The sequence below is a fragment of the Piliocolobus tephrosceles genome, chromosome 19, assembly GCF_002776525.5.
Source record: "Piliocolobus tephrosceles isolate RC106 chromosome 19, ASM277652v3, whole genome shotgun sequence".
Classification (NCBI taxonomy): domain Eukaryota; kingdom Metazoa; phylum Chordata; class Mammalia; order Primates; family Cercopithecidae; genus Piliocolobus; species Piliocolobus tephrosceles.
The window spans coordinates 7,680,058-7,701,241 of NC_045452.1; the positions used below are offsets into that span (position 1 = coordinate 7,680,058).

General features: G+C 45.3%; 1 protein-coding gene across 1 annotated transcript in view; it reads left to right on the forward strand.

Annotated features, from left to right (window-relative positions):
• The first annotated feature begins 216 nt into the window (after nucleotides 1–216).
• SEZ6L (seizure related 6 homolog like) overlaps nucleotides 217–21,184 on the forward strand; it is a 93,436-nt gene continuing 72,468 nt past the window's right edge. The window contains exons 1-7 of the mRNA XM_023190716.2: nucleotides 217–1,094; nucleotides 2,246–2,379; nucleotides 4,780–4,972; nucleotides 6,891–7,076; nucleotides 13,564–13,729; nucleotides 18,217–18,383; nucleotides 19,588–19,782. Of these exons, the coding sequence (XP_023046484.1) occupies nucleotides 890–1,094; nucleotides 2,246–2,379; nucleotides 4,780–4,972; nucleotides 6,891–7,076; nucleotides 13,564–13,729; nucleotides 18,217–18,383; nucleotides 19,588–19,782 (1,246 nt within the window). The 5' untranslated portion in view covers nucleotides 217–889. The remainder of the gene's footprint in view (nucleotides 1,095–2,245; nucleotides 2,380–4,779; nucleotides 4,973–6,890; nucleotides 7,077–13,563; nucleotides 13,730–18,216; nucleotides 18,384–19,587; nucleotides 19,783–21,184) is intronic.

The following is a 21,184-nucleotide window of genomic DNA, read 5'->3' on the forward strand; positions in this document are numbered from 1 at the left end:
AACCCGGGGGGTGGAGCTTGCAGTGAGCTGAGATCTGGCCACTGCACTCCAGCCTGGGCGACAGAGCGAGACTCGGTCTCAAAAAAAAAAAAAGAAAAAAGAAAGAAAGAAAGAGGAAGGAGGAAGAAGGAAGGAAAGAAGGAGAGAGAGGGAGGGTAGGAGGAAAAGAAGGAAGAAAGAAGAGAAAGAGGGTGAGAGGGAAGAAGGAGAAAAAAGAAACGAAGGGAGGGACAGAGAAAGGAGGAGTTGGTTTAGAGGCCAGCCTGACGAGCCTTGGGCACCGCCCTTCAGAGGGCCACCCTCAGAGTCTGACAGCAGGTGAAGGTCCTAAATCTCCCCAAACTAATTGGTGTCTTTTCTCCTCTTCCAAGACGCTCTTTCCGAGGGTCCTTACCTCCTGCCCTCAGGAGCCCTAGAGAGAGGCAGTCCTGGCAAAGAGCACCCTGAAGAGAGACTGGTAACTGCGCCCCCCAGTTCCTCACAGTCCGGGGAAGTGCTGGGAGAGCTGGAGCTGGATGGGACCGCACCCTCTGCACATCACAACACCCCAGCCCTGTCACCACTGCTTCCAGAGGAGGCCCCCCCCCAGCACGCCTTGCCCCCCAAGAAGAAACTGCCTTCGCTCAAGCAGGTGAACTCCGCCAGGAAGCAGCTGAGGCCCAAGGCCACCTCTGCAACCACTGTCCAAAGGGCGGGGTCCCAGCCAGTGTCCCAGGGCCTGGGTCTCCTCTCCTCCTCCACGGAGAAGCCTGGCCCACCGGGGGACCCGGACCCTATCGTGGCCTCTGAGGAGGCATCAGAAGTGCCCCTCTGGCTGGACCGAAAGGATAGTGCAGTCCCCACAACACCCGCACCCCTGCAAATCTCCCCCTTCACTTCGCAGCCCTATATGGCCCACACGCTCCCACAGAGGTCAGAACCTGGAGAACCTGGGCCTGACATGGCCCAGGAGGCCCCACAAGAGGACACCAGCCCCATGGCCCTGATGGACAAAGGTGAGAATGAACTGACTGGGTCAGCCTCAGAAGAGAGCCAGGAGACCACTACCTCCACCATTATCACCACCACGGTCATCACCACCGAGCAGGCACCAGGTATGCAGCCCCCGACTTCTGAAGCCCTCCTGAAACAGCCATGAGGCACTCACTATGGTCAGGGCATGGGGGTAGAGGAAGCTCAAGAAGCCCAAGCCCCACCATCAGTTACCGTCTATTGAGCACTGACTATGAGCTTCGCCCTGTGGCTCAGAATTAACAGCCTCATTTCATTTGTTTGTTGTTGTTTTGGGGGGTTGTTTTAGCAACAGGGTCTTGATCTGTCACCCAGGCTGGAGTGCCATGGCATGATCATAGCTCACTGCAGCCTCAAACTCCTGTGCTCAAGTGATCCTATTGCCTCCGCCTCTTTAGTAGCTGGGACTACAAGCATGCACCATGATGTCCAGCTAATTTTTTTTTTTTTTTTGTAGAAAGGGGGTCTTGCTTGTTGTCCAGAAAGGGGGAACTCCTGGGCTCAAGCAATCCTCCCACCTCAGCCTCCCAAAGCACTGGGATTGCAGGCATGAGCTAGGACAATCACCCAACATCCCGATTTTAAAGATGAAACAACCGAAACCCTGAGACCCCCAAGCAACCTGCCAAAGGTCACACAGCTAATGAGCAAGATTCAGAATCTTTTCATCTTGGAACAGAATTCTTCATTTAACCTGCTTCAAAGCCACTAGCCTTTTCAAAGTACATTACCTTTAGCATCGCATGTGTTTTCCAGACTTGACAAAATGCTCTTCTGTGTTCCAGTCTTCTCTACCATCTTTAAAATGGGAGAGGGACCCCCAGTTGTCAAGCATACACGGGTTTTGGACAAGTGCAGTGTGGCCACCCTTCAAAGCATGTGAGCTCTGGGTCCAAATCCTGCTTGCTGTTTGAGCTCGGCCCCTCTCTGAGCTTTTGTTTACTTCCCTGTAAAATGGGGATGAAATATTATCAGTCCCTATGAGAATGAGTGAGGTCACCCCTGTTGACTGGCTAAAATGGCGCCTAGCAGGATATAGTAAGTGATCATTCCACATCAATTATTGCTATTTTTATTATCATGTCGATTCTGGAGCTGAAGAATTAACAGCAGAAGGACAGATGGGAACAGCAAAATGCTTTTTTCTCCTAAAGCCCCCATTCCACCCCACAGTCCATGGTTGAGCTTACATCCAAGATGTCTTCGGTGTCCTAATTAAAGTCCTTCCTTCCAGCTCTCTGCAGTGTGAGCTTCTCCAATCCTGAGGGCTACATTGACTCCAGCGACTACCCACCGCTGCCCCTCAACAACTTTCTGGAGTGCACATACAACGTGACAGTCTACACTGGCTATGGGGTGGAGCTCCAGGTAACTCCAGGAGGGTACCTCACAAGAGGCAGCCTCTTCTAGCAGGAAATCTCAGGAGGATTGCATGAGTCACGTTTACTGTTATGCTAACCAGTTTGGTTTTGTCTTTGCTCAACCAGGCCAACTTTAGCTGGGTTTTGGCGAATGAGTAGGAGTTCTTAACTCAATGCCTCGCTAAAATATCTTGATAGGGATGGAGGGGACATGCTGACAAATTCTGAGGCATTTCCCAGAGGGAAAATCCCTTGATACTCTGCTTATCTCTCTCTCTCTCTCTGTCTCTCTCTCTCTCTTTCTCTCTCTCTCTCTCTCTCTCTCTCACACACACACACACACACACACGGAAGCTCCACCTGATTCATTTGATTCTTGCTTGCTTGCTTGTTTCTTTCTCTTTCTTTTTCTCTTTCTCTTTCTCTTTCCTTCTTGCTTGCTTGCGTTCTTGCTTCTTTCTCTTTCTCTTTCTCTTTCTCCTTCTTTCTTTCTTGCTTGCTTGTTTGTTTGCTTTCTTTCCTTCATTTTCTGGTTATTAGAACATTTTATTCTTAAACTTTTGCCCACACAGTAAGAGAGGAAAAGCAGGATTGCATAATGCTCAAACATCTGGGTTTTAAGTCCTACCTCTTCCAGTTAAAACTGCGTGACTTTGAGCAAGGAGATTCACTTCTCTGAGCCTCAGTTTCCCCATCAATAAAATAGGAATAATGTTACTGCTTTTTAAAATTTGAGGGAGCAGAAAATATGACAATGCAGAGAGCATTTGGCCACAGCCCAGCAGAGAGAGAGGAGAGAGAGAGACGATTTGACCAGAGCCCAGCAGAAATCGCGACCATGCAGTGCATGTTATCCGTTATCTTCAGTAGCTAATCACCCTGAATATGTTCCTTTTTCTCATGGGAAATAAACAGCCATCAAAAGTTTCTGAGCTGGGGCAGGTGTATGACCTTACCTGAGGAAGGGTTTTTGTTTTTGTTTTTGTTTTTACAAAAACAAAAGATAGGCCCCTCAGCAGTAGAACCTGTAGTCTTTGCAGACCCCAGAGCTTTGCACAGTGTGTGGCACACTGTCGATGCTTAATAATTGTTCATGGATTTAAAATAAACTGGAGAAAATCTGCAGTCCAGATGATTCTAGTGCTTAATGAACTCTTTCCTCCATGTCATGAAGAGTATCGGACCCACTGTGTGTCCAACACTGTGTGGAGCCTTTTACCAGGCACAGTAGAGTTCATTCATTGAGCAATTACTATGCACCAGGCAAAGCTGTTGATACAGGAGAATATGTTGATATAAAAAACTGATGCAATGCCTGCCCTAAAAGAGAAATACATAGAATGCCATTTAATAGGGACTCTAATTGGTGTCTATAGAGGATGTTGTGGAATCACAGCAAAGGGACAGGCAAACTCCTTGGCAATCAGGGAAGGTCTCATAGATGAGGGCAATTTTAATGAGGCTTTGGTGAATGAGTAGGAGTTCGTCAAAGAGAAAAGAGGATAAGATATAAGGCCCGAAGGAAGAAGAGCTTGTGGGTAAGGCCTGCCCTTAGAGGAGAGGCAGAGAAACTAAAATTCCAAACCCTACTCATAAAAGCATAAGTCTTCAAATTGGGCATTGAAACCTGACTAAAGTCTCCCTTACACACACACACGCACACACCATTTGTTCAGCCTCCCTGCATACAACTAAAGTATCTCCCTTCTTTCTTCTCAAATCCCACAGAGTGTAAATGGCAAAGCAAGCGCCTGATCCTTTGAGGTAGGGGTTGATTGTCCTGCAGTTGTAGCCACCATTTGGGAGGATAAGAGAGTGGGCCAGAGAGTGCCCTAGAAATGAGGCCCCCACCCCTCACTTACCAATTTATGCAGAAAATGGAAGAACATATTCAATCTTTTTGTAATATTTTCTGAGCACCTAATATGTGCCAGGTACTATTCTAGGCACTGGAAACATGGAACAGCATGGAGAAATCCCTATCCTTGCAGATTATACATTCTGGTGGAATGCCTCTCCCGGCTCCCTGGAGATTGGACCTCAAGCACAAGCTGATCCAAATGCTGCCTCCACTCACCAGCTCCAGGATAATGTATCCCACCCGCTAACATCCAGGGCCTCTGCCAAAGGCCACTGTTACAGGACACAGCAATGGGGGCCTCACATTGCAAGTCCCTTGCAATGCCTCTGCCTTGCAGTTTGGTTTTGCTCTATCCCCTTGGATTCTGGGGAAATTAGAGGGACCTTGATGTTCCCAGGGCTCCTGTGGGCTGGGTACGGCCCAGCGGTCCCGTTGACCAGGGGCTCTCAGTGCCTGGGCCACTTTTCAGTGACATCTTTGCAACCTCAGAGGACTCTGTCTCAAACGCAACTCAGTTTGTCTCTGTCTGCTTCTGCCTGTTTCCAGGTGAAGAGTGTGAACCTGTCCGAGGGGGAACTGCTGTCCATCCGCGGGGTGGATGGCCCCACCCTGACCGTCCTGGCCAACCAGACACTCCTGGTGGAGGGGCAGGTAATCCGAAGCCCCACCAACACCATCTCCGTCTACTTCCGGACCTTCCAGGACGACGGCCTTGGAACCTTCCAGCTACACTACCAGGGTAGGGTCAGGCCAAGGCTGATGAACCTCAGTTTCCCTCCGGAGAAAAGGATTTTAAAACTTTTTGTGCCAGGGGCCTCTCTGACAGTTTGGTAAAACCTACAAACCCCTTCTCAGAATAATGTTTTTAAAAGTATAAAATAAAATATATACAAGTTTAAAGAAAACAGTATTACTGAATTACAGTTATCAAAATACTGTTATAATCTATGATGCCTTAATCTATGTGCTTTTTATTATTCATTAAACAATATCTTCTAGTAGTTCTTATCATTGCTGACATTTCAAAGTACTAAGGAGCATAAGAAATATGTTGAGATACCCATTATGATGTGAAAAATATCTGTGGTTTCTCTTGGTGTCAAAGTCACAGGTTCTACTACAATGTTGCAGTTTGTTGTCAGGAAATAGCACAGCTAAGGTAGAGGCTAATGAAAATAAGCAAGTAACTTTCCTTCATTCAAGTTGGCAGGCCCTGAGTTCAATACGTAGACCCCCTGTGCGTCCACAGACTCCTAATAAAGAGCTTTAACCGGATCCTTCTCTCTTTTCTTCTTTCTCTACTGTTTTTCCTTTTGGTCTGTTCCTAAGTCTCCTCTGTTTTGCTCTCTGTTCATTCTTCTCTTCTCTTACTTCCTTTCTCCTTCCTTCTTTTCTCCTCCCTCTTTTCTTGTGTTTCTTCATTTCCTCCTCTCTTTCTCTTCCTTTCCACCCTCTATTTCCCCTCCCTTCTCTTTCTCTCTCTCTCTTTCCTTTCCTAGTCCCCCTTTTTCTTCCTCTTTTCTTCCCCTCTCCCTCCAAGCCATTTCCTCCCGCGCAGTTCCCATGATCTCAGGTCTCCTTTGCCTCACCCAGGAACTTTCCCTTGGATACTTACCAACTGCTGAAATATCTGAATGGAAAGTGGATTCGTGAACCATGCAACCAGATATTGAGAGTCGTCATGTTTTATATCAAATCATCCAGACATTTGAAAACAACAACTCATTTTCAACTTTTCTCTCACCTGTTTCTGAAACAGGTGGATGACTGTATAGGGGAGTATCCACTTCATCACAACTTTTCAATATGGATACTTCCCTTTGCTGTTGTTGTGAATTTAAAAGCAACAACAAAAAGGAATTTGAATCGTGAACATGAATGTATTCCTCCTAATCAGTACTGAGAATATAGATATTCTATGCTGCAGGAGAGGTCAGACTGTGGTCTAGGGTGAAGAAGCTAGGATGAATTTGACATCCTCTTGTGAAAACTGAGGAATTCAATATGGCCCCATGCACCCTTTTACTACCCCCATCTACTGACTGCGAAGGAGGCTCTTTCTCTGTGTTATCTCATTTAATCCCCTCCACCACCTGTGAGGTGGAGGCACTGAGTCCTTGTCTCAAGGTGACATCGTTTGTAATTGATAGAGTAAGAATGTAAACTAACATTGGTTTTCCCTCCAAAGCCCAAGCTCTTGTCTCACAGGCCAGTAGTTCTCAAGCTTTCATATCCTTGGGCATTTCCCAAAGACCTGGTTCAAGCATCTGCATTTTTAACAAGCACCCAAGATGTGCATGCAGGTAGGACTAAACTTCCTGGGTGGTCTTGCCCCTCCCAGTCCCAGAGAGAAGGCCATTCTGTGTCCACATAGATAGAGATAGGCTCAAAGAAGGTATGGAAACTTGTTTTTCATCCCAAACCCGCTGTCTCCGGTTAGGCAAGGTGGCAATTTTTAAGCCCCAAGAAAGTGCTAACCTGGCAGCTTCAGCACGATATGATCAAAGAGAGTCACAAAAATAGCGTTCTCTGGAGCTCTGGAGTCCCCAGGGGCCTCATCTTCTCTCCCCAGCACAAATTGGCTCCCAGGATGTGGGTCAGGTTCTTGATCTCCCGCTCTGAGTAGTGACTGAGTCTGCCACTGCATTTCTTCCCAGCCTTCATGCTGAGCTGCAACTTTCCCCGCCGGCCTGACTCTGGGGATGTCACGGTGATGGACCTGCACTCAGGTGGGGTGGCCCACTTCCACTGCCACCTGGGCTATGAGCTCCAGGGCGCTAAGATGCTGACGTGCATCAATGCCTCCAAGCCGCACTGGAGCAGCCAGGAGCCCATCTGCTCAGGTATGCTGCAGTCTCAGCCGGACCAAACCTGATGGTCCAGCTAAGAGGGGAAAGACCAACCTGTAGGACATCAAGAGTGACCTCAGGGAATGGCTTTCAGCCCCGGGGAAGAAACTGCTCCAAATGTAGATGACTATTGCTATTTATTTATTTTTTGTATTGGAGCAAAATTCAAAAAATTTCATAATATGAAATTTACCATTGGAGACATTTTAGTATGTTCACGCTACTGTGCAACCATCACCACTATCTAGCTCTGAAACATCTTTAACGCCCCAAATGGAAACACTGTACTGAAAGCAGTCACTCCCCACCCCTCCCTCCTCCCCACACTCCCCGGCAACCAGCCGTCTGCATTCTGTCTCCGTGGGTTTATCTATTGTGGATATTTTATGTAAATGGAATCATATAATATGTGACTTTTAAGTCTGATTTCTTTCACTTAGCACTTAGCACTGTGTTTTCAAGGTTCACGCATGTTGTAGCATGTATCAGTACTTCATTTCTTTTTATGGCTGAATAATATTCCATTGTATGGATGTGCCACATTTTGTCGATCTGTTTATTCATTAGTAGACATTTGAGTTGTTTCTACTTTTCAGCTATTAGGAACAATGCTGCTGTGAACATTTGTATGCAAGCTTTTTGTGTGGATATGGTTTTCATTTCTCTTAGATATATACTCGAGAGTGGGATTGCTGGGTCTTATGGTCATTGTATGGATAACTTTTTGAGGAACCATCAAACGATTTTCCACAGCAGCTGCTTTTTACTTCCCCCCAGCAATGTGAGGGTACCAGTTTCTCCACATCCTTGCCCACACATGTTATTTTCCACGTCATTGTTTTTGTTATAGCCATCCTTATGGATATGAAGGGATCTCGTGGTTTTAATTTCCATTTGCCTGATGATTAATGACGTCAAGCATCTTTTCACGTGTGTGTTGGCCATTTGTAGATCTTCTTGGGGGAAATGTAGAGTCAAGTCCTTTGCCCATGTTTTATCAGGTTGTTTGTCTTTTTGTTGTTGAGTTGTAAGCATTCATTATATATTCTGATCACTAGACCTTTATCAGTAGTTTGCAAATATTTTCTCCCATTTCATGGGTTGTCTTTTCACTTCTTAACAGTGTTATTTGATACACAAAGCTTTTACATTTGGCAAAATTAAATAATTTTTTTCTTTTCTTTCGTGTGCTTTGAGTGTAACTACTGCTATTTTTCAAGCCCAGCCAATATGTGTTGTGCACCATGCCAGCAGCTGCATTTAATCCTCACAGCAATCCCATAGGATGGGAGCTATTATCCCCATTTTACAGATGAGGCTCATGGAGGTGAAGTCACTTACTCAGTCACCACATAGAAATTTTGTTTGTTTGTTTGTTTGTTGTCGTTGTTGGCTTTTTTTTTTTTTTTTTTTTTGAGATAGAGTTTCGCTCTGTAGCCCAGGCTGCAGTGCAGTGGTATGATCTCCGCTCACTGCAAGCTCCGCCTCCTGGGTTCATGCCATTCTCCTGCCTCAGCCTCCCGAGTAGGTGGGACTACAGGCACCTGCCACCATGCCTGGCTAATTTTTTCTATTTTTGCTAGAGATGGGGTTTCACCGTGTTAGCCAGGATGCTCTCGATCTCCTGACCTCATGATCCACCCACCTCGGCCTCCCAAAGTGCTGGGATTACAGGCATGAGCTACCACGCCCGGCCCAGAAATTGTTGAAGGTAGGCTGCTGAGGCAGTCTGATGCCCTCTAGTAAAGAGAAGTAGGCCCGCTGAGCCAGCTGATAGAATCTGAGACTTCAAGGACAGATGGAATTTTAAGCACCTGTTGGGCATTGTTTGTCATTCAGAGCCTTTCCTATCTATGTACTCATTCAACAAACATCTATTGAGCACTCACTGTGTGGTAGGCATTGCACCTGTTGCTAGAGCTATTGCAGGAACCCTGACCCAGTTCCTGCTCTCACAGAGTTTCTAGTCAAGGTGAGACTGTAGTGTGTAAATGAGTAAACAAGGATGCAAACATGCTGGTAACAGATTGTGTTAAGGACCAGGAAAGAAATTCACTGGGTGGAATGATGCAGAGTGAGGACAGAGAAGACACCAGTGATTGTGAGAGGCATTGCAATGGAGAAAACGTGTGCAGGAAGAAGATGTGATAGAGGACCTCACCTGGGCGGAGGACAGTGATGAGCGAAGGGTCAAGGAAGGATTACCTGATAACACTCCAAGATTTGGAAGTTGAGTAGGAAATAGACTGAGGGTGGAAAATGGCCGGGGGGTGGGGGGACGGGGATCATTCCAGGCAGATGCACTAGCATATGCTAAGGTTCAGAGGTGGGAAGGAACTCAATGAGTTTGAGAGAACAAATAAATACATAAAATCAATCTGGCTAAACTGCAAAGAAAATATCAGGACAGGAGGCTGGGGCAGTGGTCAGAAACTACTGCTCAAGGTCTTGAGAAGACAGGTGGACTAGGCAGGAGATATCTGGAAAAATGTAAGCATAAGGGTGATCATTCTGACTTCTATTTGGCAAAAATGATTGAAGGTGGTCAGAGTGGATCCATGGAAATCAAGATGGACAATATCTACTATTTCACTTGAACTCAGGGAGATAAGATTACTACTTTCATAGGCAAAGAGAATGAGGCTTAGAGAGATGAAGTAACATACTTGAAGTGGCAGAACTTAGTCCAGAACCCTTCTCTCCTGAGCTCTTCCCCTTATAGCTTCCTTACTCAAAGTGTGCTCCTCAGACTAGCGAAGTTATTAGAAATGCATAATCCTGAGCTCCATGCAAAACCAAATGAATCAAAATGTTCACTTTAACATGTCCCTTGGGTGACTCATGTGCACATTACACCTGGAGAAGCACTGGTCTGTACCACACTATTCCTGCACCAGTGGGCACAGCCTTGGTCATCTTCAGCTCTCAAGAGAACAAAAGCCTTTCAGAATTCTCGAAAGTCCTGATGGTGGTTGAGACAGCATAGGTTGCCCTGCCACCTACTATGTGCCAGGCTAGGAGCCATGTGTGAAGAGAATATTGGAAATAATAAAACATAATTCCCACCCTCCAGTTATTCATAGCCAAGTGGAGCTCAAAAAGCAAATGAGAGTTAATGATGAATTCGGAGATTTAATTGTTACAGTATTGTTCCCCCAAGGCCCTCCAGAATTTTTCTTTCTTTTTTTTAAACACAGATAAACATCCAAACCATAAGGCAGTTGGTCTCCACGCCTCTCTCACATTAATTTTTATCTATGTGTGAAATCAGGGAGGAATTAAGCTTCAATTTGTGCTAAGAAAGATGGATGGGGAGCCACGGCTGGCAAATTGAAGCCAAACAGAGCCATCAGTCGGCTTAATTAGGCAAAGAAGGGAAGCAGAGAAGCTGCAGATGATCAACGGCTTGGGAGGACAGATGGCCAGAACCCCCCACCAGGGACAGTGTCCTCCATCGCTCAGCTCCTGAACCACAGGGCAATAGAGCTGGCTATGCTTTGAGTGCCCACTGTGTGCCAACAATGGCACTAAGCGCCCCGTACCCATCATTTCATTGATTTCTCACTACTGTCCTATAAGGAGGGCGGACTTATCACCATTTTACAGTGGGTAAACTCACATGACTTGTCTTAGATCCACAGCAGCTAACTGGCAAGGTTTGAACCTAGGCTGGCTTATTTCACAGGACAACCTCTCCTCTAGGACAGAAGGGCAGCCCGGAGAGAGAAATGAACCTAGTTTTCTGTCTGTGGTCCTGAAAGAAGTATGGAGCTTCTTGGCAATGTCTTTGCTGTAGGTCACAACACAGTCTGGAGCAGAGAGAAGAGTTATCCACCCTTCTCTGCTACCGCAAACCCCATTCAGTCATACTGTCATTCAACAAACATTTAATGGGTACCTGCTATGTATCAAGCTTTGAGCTGATACTAAAGATACAAAAAAGAAAAAATACTCATTCTTTCATTCAACAAACATTTTATAAAGCATCCACTATATTCCATGTACCTTTCTGGATTAACAGGTTATCATAAATAAGACAGACAGCAGAGTAGCGACTTCAGTAAGAGATACTGGAGTGAGGCAGCCTGAGCTTGAATCTCAACAGCTCCACTTATTACGTGTATGTCCTTGAGGAAGTGGCGTAACACCTTGAACTTCTTTTTTCCTATTTTGCAAAATTAATGGTTGTTACTCAATAAATATTTACTGACCACATTCTACATACCAGGAGCTCTTCTGGTTGCTGGTAGTATGATGAAAGCAAGCAAACAAAAAGTGTCCCAGCTTTTGTGGAACCTACAAACACCTTAGCCATCTGTGAGATGGTTCCAAATAACCTGTCCCACTTTTGCTTCCTCTCCTATTTCTCTGAAAAGGAAGGAGGAACCAAGGGTTCTGTGCTTGGGAAGGAAATATTTTTCAAGCTCCTTTGATCCTCCTAAAAGATAGAAATGGCTCCCAATGAAACCCTGGTCGTGGTGTAGGACTTTACTCAATCATAACCCTGGGCTATACTTCACATCCCTTCCTCCTGGACTGCCTGCGACACTCAGTGAGAGGTGTCTGCTACCCACCAGCTCTCCTTAGAAAATTCAAAACTGGCTGAGTGCAGTGGCTTATGCCTGTAATACTGGGGTTTTGGGAGGCCAAGGCAGGTGGATTACGAGGTCAAGGGTTTGAGACCAGCCTGGCCAAGATGGTGAAACCCCATCTCTACTGAAAATACAAAAATTACCGGGCGTGGTGGTGGGCACCTGTAATCCCAGCTATTCAGGAGGCTGAGGCAGGAGAATCACTTGAACCCGGGAGGCGGAGGTTGCTGTAAGCCGAGATCATGCCACTGCACTCTAGCCTGGGCGACAGAGCAGGACTTTGTTTTAAAAAAAAGAAAAGAAAAGAAAAGTCTAAAAAAAAAAAAAGAAAAGAAAAGAAAAGAAAATTCAAAACTGCTCTCCCAAATAGTACATGAGAAAACAATTTCCTCAGAACCAAATATTTTCTAGGAATTAGAGTAAAAATAAGAACACCTTCTTGCTTGTGAACTGCAAAGTGTTCTTTCCAGTGCACAAATCCCTTTTTAATATTTTTCATTAGATTTTTATGATAAAAGTAATAGATGATTCTGGTAAGAAATTTTTCAAGAAATAGTGAAGTGTAAGAAATAGGAACAAATCACTTTTACATTCATGGTCTCAATAGATTCTTGCAAATAGCTCATTAAAATAGGTATGGCACACTATTTTCTAACCTTTTTTTTTCACTTAATAAACAGCATCTTCTTATATGCTGAAGTATTCTTTGAGAACATGGTATTTAATTTCTGAATGGCTGGAGTGTATTTACAGTTATGCATTACTTAACGATGGGGATATGTTCTAGGAAATGCATCTCTAGGTGACGTCATCATTGCGTCAACATCATAGAGTGTATGTACACGAACCTTGATGGTATAGCTTACTACACACCTAGGCTATATGGTATAGCCTATTGCTTCTCAGCTACTAACCTGTACAGCATGTTACTGTGCTGAATACTTTTAACACAATGGTATTTGTTTATCTAAACATAGAAAAGATACAATAAAAATATAATATTAAAATCTTATGGGACCACTGTCATATATGTGCTCTGTTGTAAATTGAAATACTGTTATGTGGCACATGATGTATTTCACTAAACATCTGTGAGTGGACATTCATCTTGGTTTTTGTTGTTGTTGTTGTTATTTTTCATTCTTAGAAACAAGATATCCTCATTCCTAACTCTTGGTGCAAATCTCTAAATCATTTCTTATTATAATTATTCAGAACCATATTTGCCAGGTCAAAGTGTTTGAGCATGTTTTCTAAGCTTTTCACTAAATCACCCTCCTGAAAGGTCATAACAGTTTGCATTGTAATCAGTTATGATGAGAGTGAGCCTTTCCCATCACCCTTACCATCTCCAGATTTTATGGCTGCTTTTTATCTTGGCCAATTAGGTGGATGAAAGTAGAATACAGTTTAGATTTGCATTTCATTTTTTATTAGTGAGGCTGAATTTTTTCGTGCTTACTTAGTACTAGAAATATATTTCTTCTTTTGTGAACCGCCTGTTTATATCCTTCTTGATTGCCATTTTGTGATTAAAAGTCAGGGCACAGCCAGCACCATAGAACTGTCATTAAATAGCAGTCATTCCCTCCCATGAAATACACATGTTGATGGTTCCAATTGTAGAGTGAAATCTCCTGTCAAACAGGAGGATTTCCTCCCAGGAGGACAATTCCCTTCCAAGCTTTCTCTCCCTGCCCTTTTTCCTCCCGCTCCAGGTCTCTGATGTTTCACCCTAGGCAAGGGGCAGGGATGGGGATCAGGGGAGAATGAAACACTAACTTCCTTCTCTCTCTCTCTCTCTCTCTCTTATTTCTCTCTCTGTCTCTCTCCTCTCTCTCTGCCTCTCTGCTCTCTCACATTGCCCACCCACCCCTTTCTGGATCCAGCTCCTTGTGGAGGAACAGTGCACAATGCCACCATCGGCCGCGTCCTCTCCCCAAGTTACCCTGGAAACACCAATGGGAGCCAATTCTGCGTCTGGACGATTGAAGCTCCAGAGGGCCAGAAGCTGCACCTGCACTTTGAGAGGCTGTCGCTGCATGACAAGGACAGGTAAAGCTCTGAAGGTCCATACCCAACTCCGTTTCCTCCCAGAATATTAGAACATGGCTTGGGGACTTGGAGTCTTGAAATGGCTGAAGCTTTGACTCACAGAATTCAAGAAAAGAAGAGTTGGGGTAGATGGCAAATATCTTAGACACCATCAGCTTCAATCTCTTCCTTTTACAGATAAGGAAACCAGGGCATGCAGAAGGAAAGGGACCTGTCCCAGCTCACACAGCAGACTAGGGGAAGAGGCAAAAAGGGAATTACCCTATTCTTTCTCTTGCACACCCCTTTTTGCAGTTGAACAAAAAGGGAGCACATATTGATCATCTGCTCAGTACCCAGCCACATATTAGGCTCCATGGAGAACAGGAAAGAAGTAGAAAATATTAGTTTCTGGCCTGATAGGAAATTGAGAAGGAAAAACTAGACGTATGCACGTGAAAGAACTAGAGAGAAGTTACCAGGCAGTATCTAAGCAAGAGTGTGTCTGTAGACTCTTAATAATATGCATAGAATCCAGCGTTATACAACTTTAGTATTCTGGGATCTTATTCTAGAATATTTGGGGATCTTATTGTAGAAATTCTGGGGTCTTATTCTAGAATGCTCTGAAATATTCTGGGATCTTATTCTGGGATATTCTGGAGTGTTGTTCTAGAATATTAAGGGGACTTGTTCTAGAATATTCTGGATTATTCTGCGATCTTATTCTGAGATAGTCTAGAAAACTAGGACTGTAGCTGCTTTGACTTGCTGTCTTGAATTGGGTTTCCTTGGAATCAGACATGGTGATAAGGATGTGAGAGGAAGTAGTTTACTGGGGAGCTGATCCTACGAAGCACTAGGAGGTGCATGGGAAAGTGAGACTGTGAATACCAGCTGCACTAATAATCAGGTGACTGCTGGAAAAATTGGGATTCTGTCCACTGGAGACCTCTGGGCAACTGTGTTGAGCATACCTCAGAGTGGACCTGTTGGAAGAGTAAGGGAGCTGGGGTATTTATACACCAGCTCCCGTTCATCACTGGATGAGAGATGCGATGAGGAGCACTAACTATCCCCAACATCAGCTGCCACCCTTTGAGCTGGTTGAGTTGACTGATTCTCAGAGATTTGTGGTCGGAGGCCAGCAGAAAATGTGGGAGCAGTTGACTGCTGAGGGGTAAGAGAGGGTAGGGCACTGGCAGTGTTTATTGCACTTCCAGAATGTCCCCACCTTAGAAGTTTTGATCTAAGAATTCTAGTGTTTTGGCTTCTTTGATGGATCAAACCTAGACTATTAGGTCTTTAGGTTGGAAAGACTTAAAAAAAAAAAAAAAAGACAACTGAATAATTTTCCCATACCTCTTGAGTCCACTTTCGTCTAGGCAGTTCAGCTTTATCCAGAACAACTCTACATCGATAAATTGCTGCTTTAAAGTGTAAGGTATCAAGCAGGGGCTCCCAAACATGGTTTTTCAGCAGCACCAGAATAATAACCTGGGGAACTCTTTAAAAATCAGATTCCCTATTCTTTCTTCTGGAGACTCTGAAAATCCAGGCATGGGAACCCTTGGTGAAGGACCATTTCCAAATCTTAGACCTCAGATCTGCCTCTTCTGAGGGGTGCTTGACATGAGCCAAGCTTAAGTTTATACTAGACAACAAGAATTAGCAGAGACAAAAGAATGCATCAAAATGAGTATTTTCTGCAAGTTGTTTAAATCCTGACAAGTGGGCCCCCCACTGGCACTGGTCACTAGTAGTTTCTCTGGGGTCCTGCAAAGATCTGTATGAGCTGACACTTACCAGGAAAAAAAACAGCTTTCAAGTGTATCAGTAGGAAGAGAAGTTTGTAGAGTTCATCAAGGTTTAAGGTCAACACACAAACAAAAACAATGAAGACACTACTCTCTGGGCCAAGAAGAAAAGAGAAATCAATTATGTCTGTCCCATGTACTTTATTGAGGGGAAATGGCTAAAATACCACAATATGTCAGTTGCAAGAACTCAGAGCTAGATAAGACTCTACAAAAGAAATAAGACTTTGACCTAAAGTCAAAATGGAAGGAGATTGGATAATGGATCCAAAAAATACAGAAGGAGTATTCCAGGCATGGAGAATTGGGGGATGAGCACGAAGATGTAGAGGAAAGAATTAGTAAATTTATTGGGGAGCTGCAGCAGAAGTTCTCACGGGAATGGGAGGAAAGAGAACTGGGAATGTAGACTGGGGCTATATCCTGAAGGACTTTGAATGCCAGGCTACTTTTACAGGCAATAGAGAGCCATGGAAGGCTTTTTAGTAGAGGAGGGACATGAATAAAGATTTTAAGATGATTTTCCTCCAAATGAACTCTTTCTAAACTCGTCTCATAACATGCCCCCTAAAAAGTGAGTTCTATGGTCAAACATGTCTGGAAGACACTGTGCCCACCCTATCTTTGCCTTGAAAGGTGCTAATATGTACTAGCTAACAAAGGTACTGTTAAGTCCTGCAGGAAAAAAAATTTAATTTTTATTTAATTCAGTATTTTGCAAATCCATTTGACCATAGACTACATAAGAATTTGAGAGAAAATACATTACTATTGCAGACATTCTAGAAAATATGGTTAGAAAATTGCTGGTTTTAAAAGAGTAATAGACTATAGAGATTTTGAGATCTTGAAGCTTTCCTCCAGAGCAACCCTCTTTGCCAAAACCTCCTGTTCTTTGAAAGAGGTGTCCCAACACACAGTCCCGAAGAGACAACAGAGTCATCAGGAATCAGAAGACTATGTAGATGCCCCTTCCCACTCCTGGGATGCCCCCTGGACTCCACCACAGCCCCCATCCTTGCCTCAGCCATACTGGACACATAGCGAAAGAAACCAACTGTGGCTCCAACATTTATACATCTTAGTGACATTAGAAATTCATCTGGGCAACATAAAATAAACTATTTTTATGAGTCAGCAAAAACCTCAAAGGCTTAAAAATGTGTGTTTATGACTCCATAAAAGAAACTTATCTAATTTGTATACTGTTTTCTTCACCACTTTTGCATAATTTCTTTAAAAAACCAAGGCTGGCAAGGAGTCAAGTTCAAATAGCTTTAATAACAATAAAAATAAATACCCAACATTTTGTTTAACACATTTTATTTTTCAAGGCACTTTTTATTTTGAAATATTCTCAAAGCCCACCTGTAAGATAGGTCACAACGACACTATGGTCAGGTCCCTCCTTTCACAGTTGAGGACACTGAGGCTGAAAGATGTTTTAAGACTTAATGTTAATCCAGACGGGGAATTGGGAAATGGGAATTATGGCTCCTGACTTCCCACACAGTGCTCTTAGAAAATGGGGATCAGAGACAGAGCCTGGCGGGGGTCAAATGCTTAATAAAGAAAACTTACCTACTGTGCCCTGTTAATTTTTTTTTTAGACTGAGTCTTGCTCTGTTACCCAAGCTGGAGTGCAGTGGCTCTATCTCAGGTCACTGCAATCTCTGGCTTCCAGGTTCAAGCGATTCTCCTGCCTCAGCCTCCAGAGTAGCAGGGACTATAGGCACACGCCACCATACCTGACTAATTTTTGTATTTTTAGTAGAGACGGAGTGTCATGATGTTGGCCAGGCTGGTATCTAACTCCTGACCTCACATGATCCACCCACCTTGGCCTCCCAAATTGCTGGGATTATAGACATGAGCCACCGCGCCCCATACTCTGATATAGGTGCAATTGTACCCATTTTACAGATGAGAAAACAGAGACTCAGAGAGGTGAAGTGTTCTTGTGCAAAGTGACATGGGTCAGAAGTGACGGAGTCAGGACTCACACCCAGGTCTGCCTGACTACATAAGCCACCCTTTCGGCAATGAGATTAGTCCATTAATTCCAACTTCTCAATTAATAATAATAGTCAACATCAATTCATTAGTTCATCATTTGGTTTATTGCATCATATACATTACTCTCCCTACAACCTCAGAATAAATCATAAGGAAGCCAGGACACGCATTTAGTCCCATTGTACAGAAGAGGAAACGGGTTTGATAAGATGACACTTGTCTGAGCACATGAGAGACAAAGTCAGGACTGGGCACAGTGGCTCACGCCTGTAATCCCAGCACTTTGGGAGACTAAAGCAGGTGGATCACCTGAGGTCAGGAGTTCGAAACCAGCCTGGCCAACATGGTGAAACCCTGTCTCTACTAAAAATACAAAAATTTGCTGGGTGTGGTGGGGCACATCTGTAATCCCAGCTACTCGGGAGGCTGAGACAGGAGAATCACTTGAATGTGGGAGGCAGAGGTTGCAGTGAGCCAAGATCGCACCATTGAACTCCAGGCTGGGCAACAAGAGTGAAACTCCGTCAAAAAGGAAAAAAAAAAGAGGCAGAGTTAGGTTTGGGATCGGGTAATGAGGCTCCAGAGGTGGCAGTCATAGCACACCCCTTCCTCTGCCATGTCAGTGACCCAGGAAAATCTGTCAGTGTCCCTCTGTCTCTCTGCTCCCACTACCAGGATGACAGTTCACAGCGGGCAGACCAACAAGTCAGCTCTTCTCTACGACTCCCTTCAAACCGAGAGTGTCCCTTTTGAGGGCCTGCTGAGCGAGGGCGACACCATCCGTATCGAGTTCACGTCCGACCAGGCCCGAGTGGCCTCCACCTTCAACATCCGATTTGAGGGTGAGGGTCCCTGGGGGCTTCCCTTCTCTTGTGGGGTTGGGGGTAGCCTGGGAGCAGGGAAAGCAAGGGGAGATAGAAATCTCGGCTGCGAAGGATGTGGGAAATCCCGTGGCCATATGGATCCTTTGGTTTCCAAAGACAAGCTCTTGGTTTCGTTAATAATAATGCCTACCATTAGCTGTGCACTTACTACGTGCTCAGTGCCTTCTGTGCATTGTCTGCTTGGATTTCAGCTTCTGCATCAAGTTTGATCCTCATCACACTGAAACATTAGCACTGTTATTCTATCTGATTTTTGGTGAGGAAACTGAGGTTTAAGAAACTTAGGTGACCTGCCCAAGACCACCAGCAAACAAGGATGGAGTTAAGATCCCTGTCCATCCTGTACTGGGGAACCCTCAAGCTCTGCTCCACTCCACCTTACTAGGTGACCTCTTATAATTCAGCCACTTCTTCTTCCAAGAAGAATTTAGCAAGAGCCCCTCCTGCTCAGACCCTGACTCTTGAAGAAGGGATTCGCTGAGCATTTCATGTATGTTGGGGGACTTCCTGTTCTGGCTTTGCCAAGAAAAGTTGGCTTTTATCATAGACAACCCTACAGTTTCCTGTGGCAAAAAAAAATCAGGGCTCTGAAGATCTTTCTGTGGAATAGGATGTGGAAAGGTATTAAAACACAACAACTCCACAGGGTGGAGAAGACAGAGATTCTTATTCCTATTTTAGATTTTTTTAAATGAGGCCCCAAGGAGTCAACTGGGTGGCCCCAAGGTTCTCGGCACATCGTCTGGAACCAGGACATGTGATTTGGTCTTGTTTTCTTTGGGGCTCGCTCTGTCGCCTGGGCTGGAGTGCAGTGGCCGGATCTCAGCTCACTGCAAGCTCCGCCTCCCGGGTTTACGCCATTCTCCTGCCTCAGCCTCCCGAGAAGCTGGGACTACAGGCGCCCGCCACCTCACCCGGCTAGTTTTTTGTATTTTTTAGTAGAGACGGGGTTTCACCGTGTTAGCCAGGATGGTCTCGATCTCCTGACCTCGTGATCTGCCCGTCTCGGCCTCCCAAAGTGCTAGGATTACAGGCTCGAGCCACCGCGCCCGGCCAAGGGGCTTTTCTAAACAACACAGGAGACCCATCTTTTGAAATACAGCACCATGGGGTAGTCCCTGCCTCATCTCAACTGCTGCCTCTCTTTGTTTCCCTTCCTCAGCGTTTGAGAAAGGCCACTGCTACGAGCCCTACATCCAGAATGGGAACTTCACTACATCCGACCCGACCTATAACATTGGGACTATAGTGGAGTTCACCTGCGACCCTGGCCACTCCCTGGAGCAGGGCCCGGCCATCATCGAATGCATCAATGTGCGGGACCCTTACTGGAATGACACGGAGCCCCTCTGCAGAGGTGAGCGGACCCACGACACTCTTCCCATGGCACCCCAGGGACCTCCACCCTTCGGATGAGAAGACCAAGGCCCCAGCTTAGAGGCCTGTCCTTGGTTTTCATACCAATTTTAGGATTAGAACCCTTTCCAGGGTTCACTGTTCTTTGGTTCAGGGTTGCTGCAGATCTTGAGAAAATTACAAAATGGGTAAATTTTAAAAGGTGCGCCTTCCTCCGGGCATAGGTCCCATAGTGCACAGCTGAATACTGCATGGATTTCAGCTCGTAAATACTCCCTCTGCTATGCATGCTTGTGCAGTGCACAACCCATGCAACAACCCAGGGCAGCCCTCAATCTCATTAATAAGAATAATAATAGTTCTTAGTTGGTGTGTAATAATTATGCTGCCAGTGCTTTGCTAAGGGTGTATGTGCATTATCTGATTTCAACCTCACCATAGCCTTATAAAGTAGATTCTATCAGCACCATTTGCAGGTGAGAAAACTAATGCTATGAAGTGACCTGCTTAAGAACACACTGAGGGGAATTGGCAGGGACAGGAATGGAACTCAGGTCTCTCTGCTCTCAGAGTACTGTGCTCTGAGCCCCACTGGACAGTGTTGGCTGCAGAGAACCCTCATCTACACAGGCTCCAGTGGACTGTCCTGCCAGTTTCCCTATATTCTTTTTGGCATTGTTGAGATGGAGACTCGCTCGGCTCACTGCAGCCTCTGCCTCCCGGGTTCAAGCAATTCTCCTGTCTCAGCCTCCTGAGTAGCTGGGGTTACAGGCATGGGCCCCAACGCCTGGCTAATTCTGTGTTTTTAGTAGAGACAGGGTTTCACCATATTAGCCAGGCTGGTCTTGAACTCTTGACCTCAGGGGATCCACCTGCCTTGGCCTCCCAAAGTGCTGGAATTATAGGCGTGAGCATCGCGCCCGGCCTGTTTCCCCATATTCAAGGCCGCTGAGGCACCCTGAGCCTGGGTCTCCTGGTAGCACGTGGAGTAATCAAGGGTGCCCTCACTCCTGGCAGCCACAGCCTCAATGGCAGTTGGCGTGAAATCACAGCCTTGCCATGGTGAGGAATTGAGCCCTATATTAGATGTGCTGGTTTAACAGAGCGGAATTTATTGGTGCTTTGGCCTCTGCCATGTTGAGAACTTTCCAAAGCGGTAAACACAGAGTGGAATTTAAAGGGCACCTGCCGCAGCCACATCTCTGCTTCCAGTTCAGGGCCGGGACCTGTCATAGCAACATTATCTAAATTATCGAGCAGCTACCACGTGCCAGGCGCCATGCCGCATGTTTGACATTCATGAGCTTAAGCCTCAAAATAACCCAATGAGGTTGGCAGTGGTATTGCCCCCATTTTATAGAGAAAGGGAGCTGAGGCTCTGAGAAATTACATACCTCCTCTTA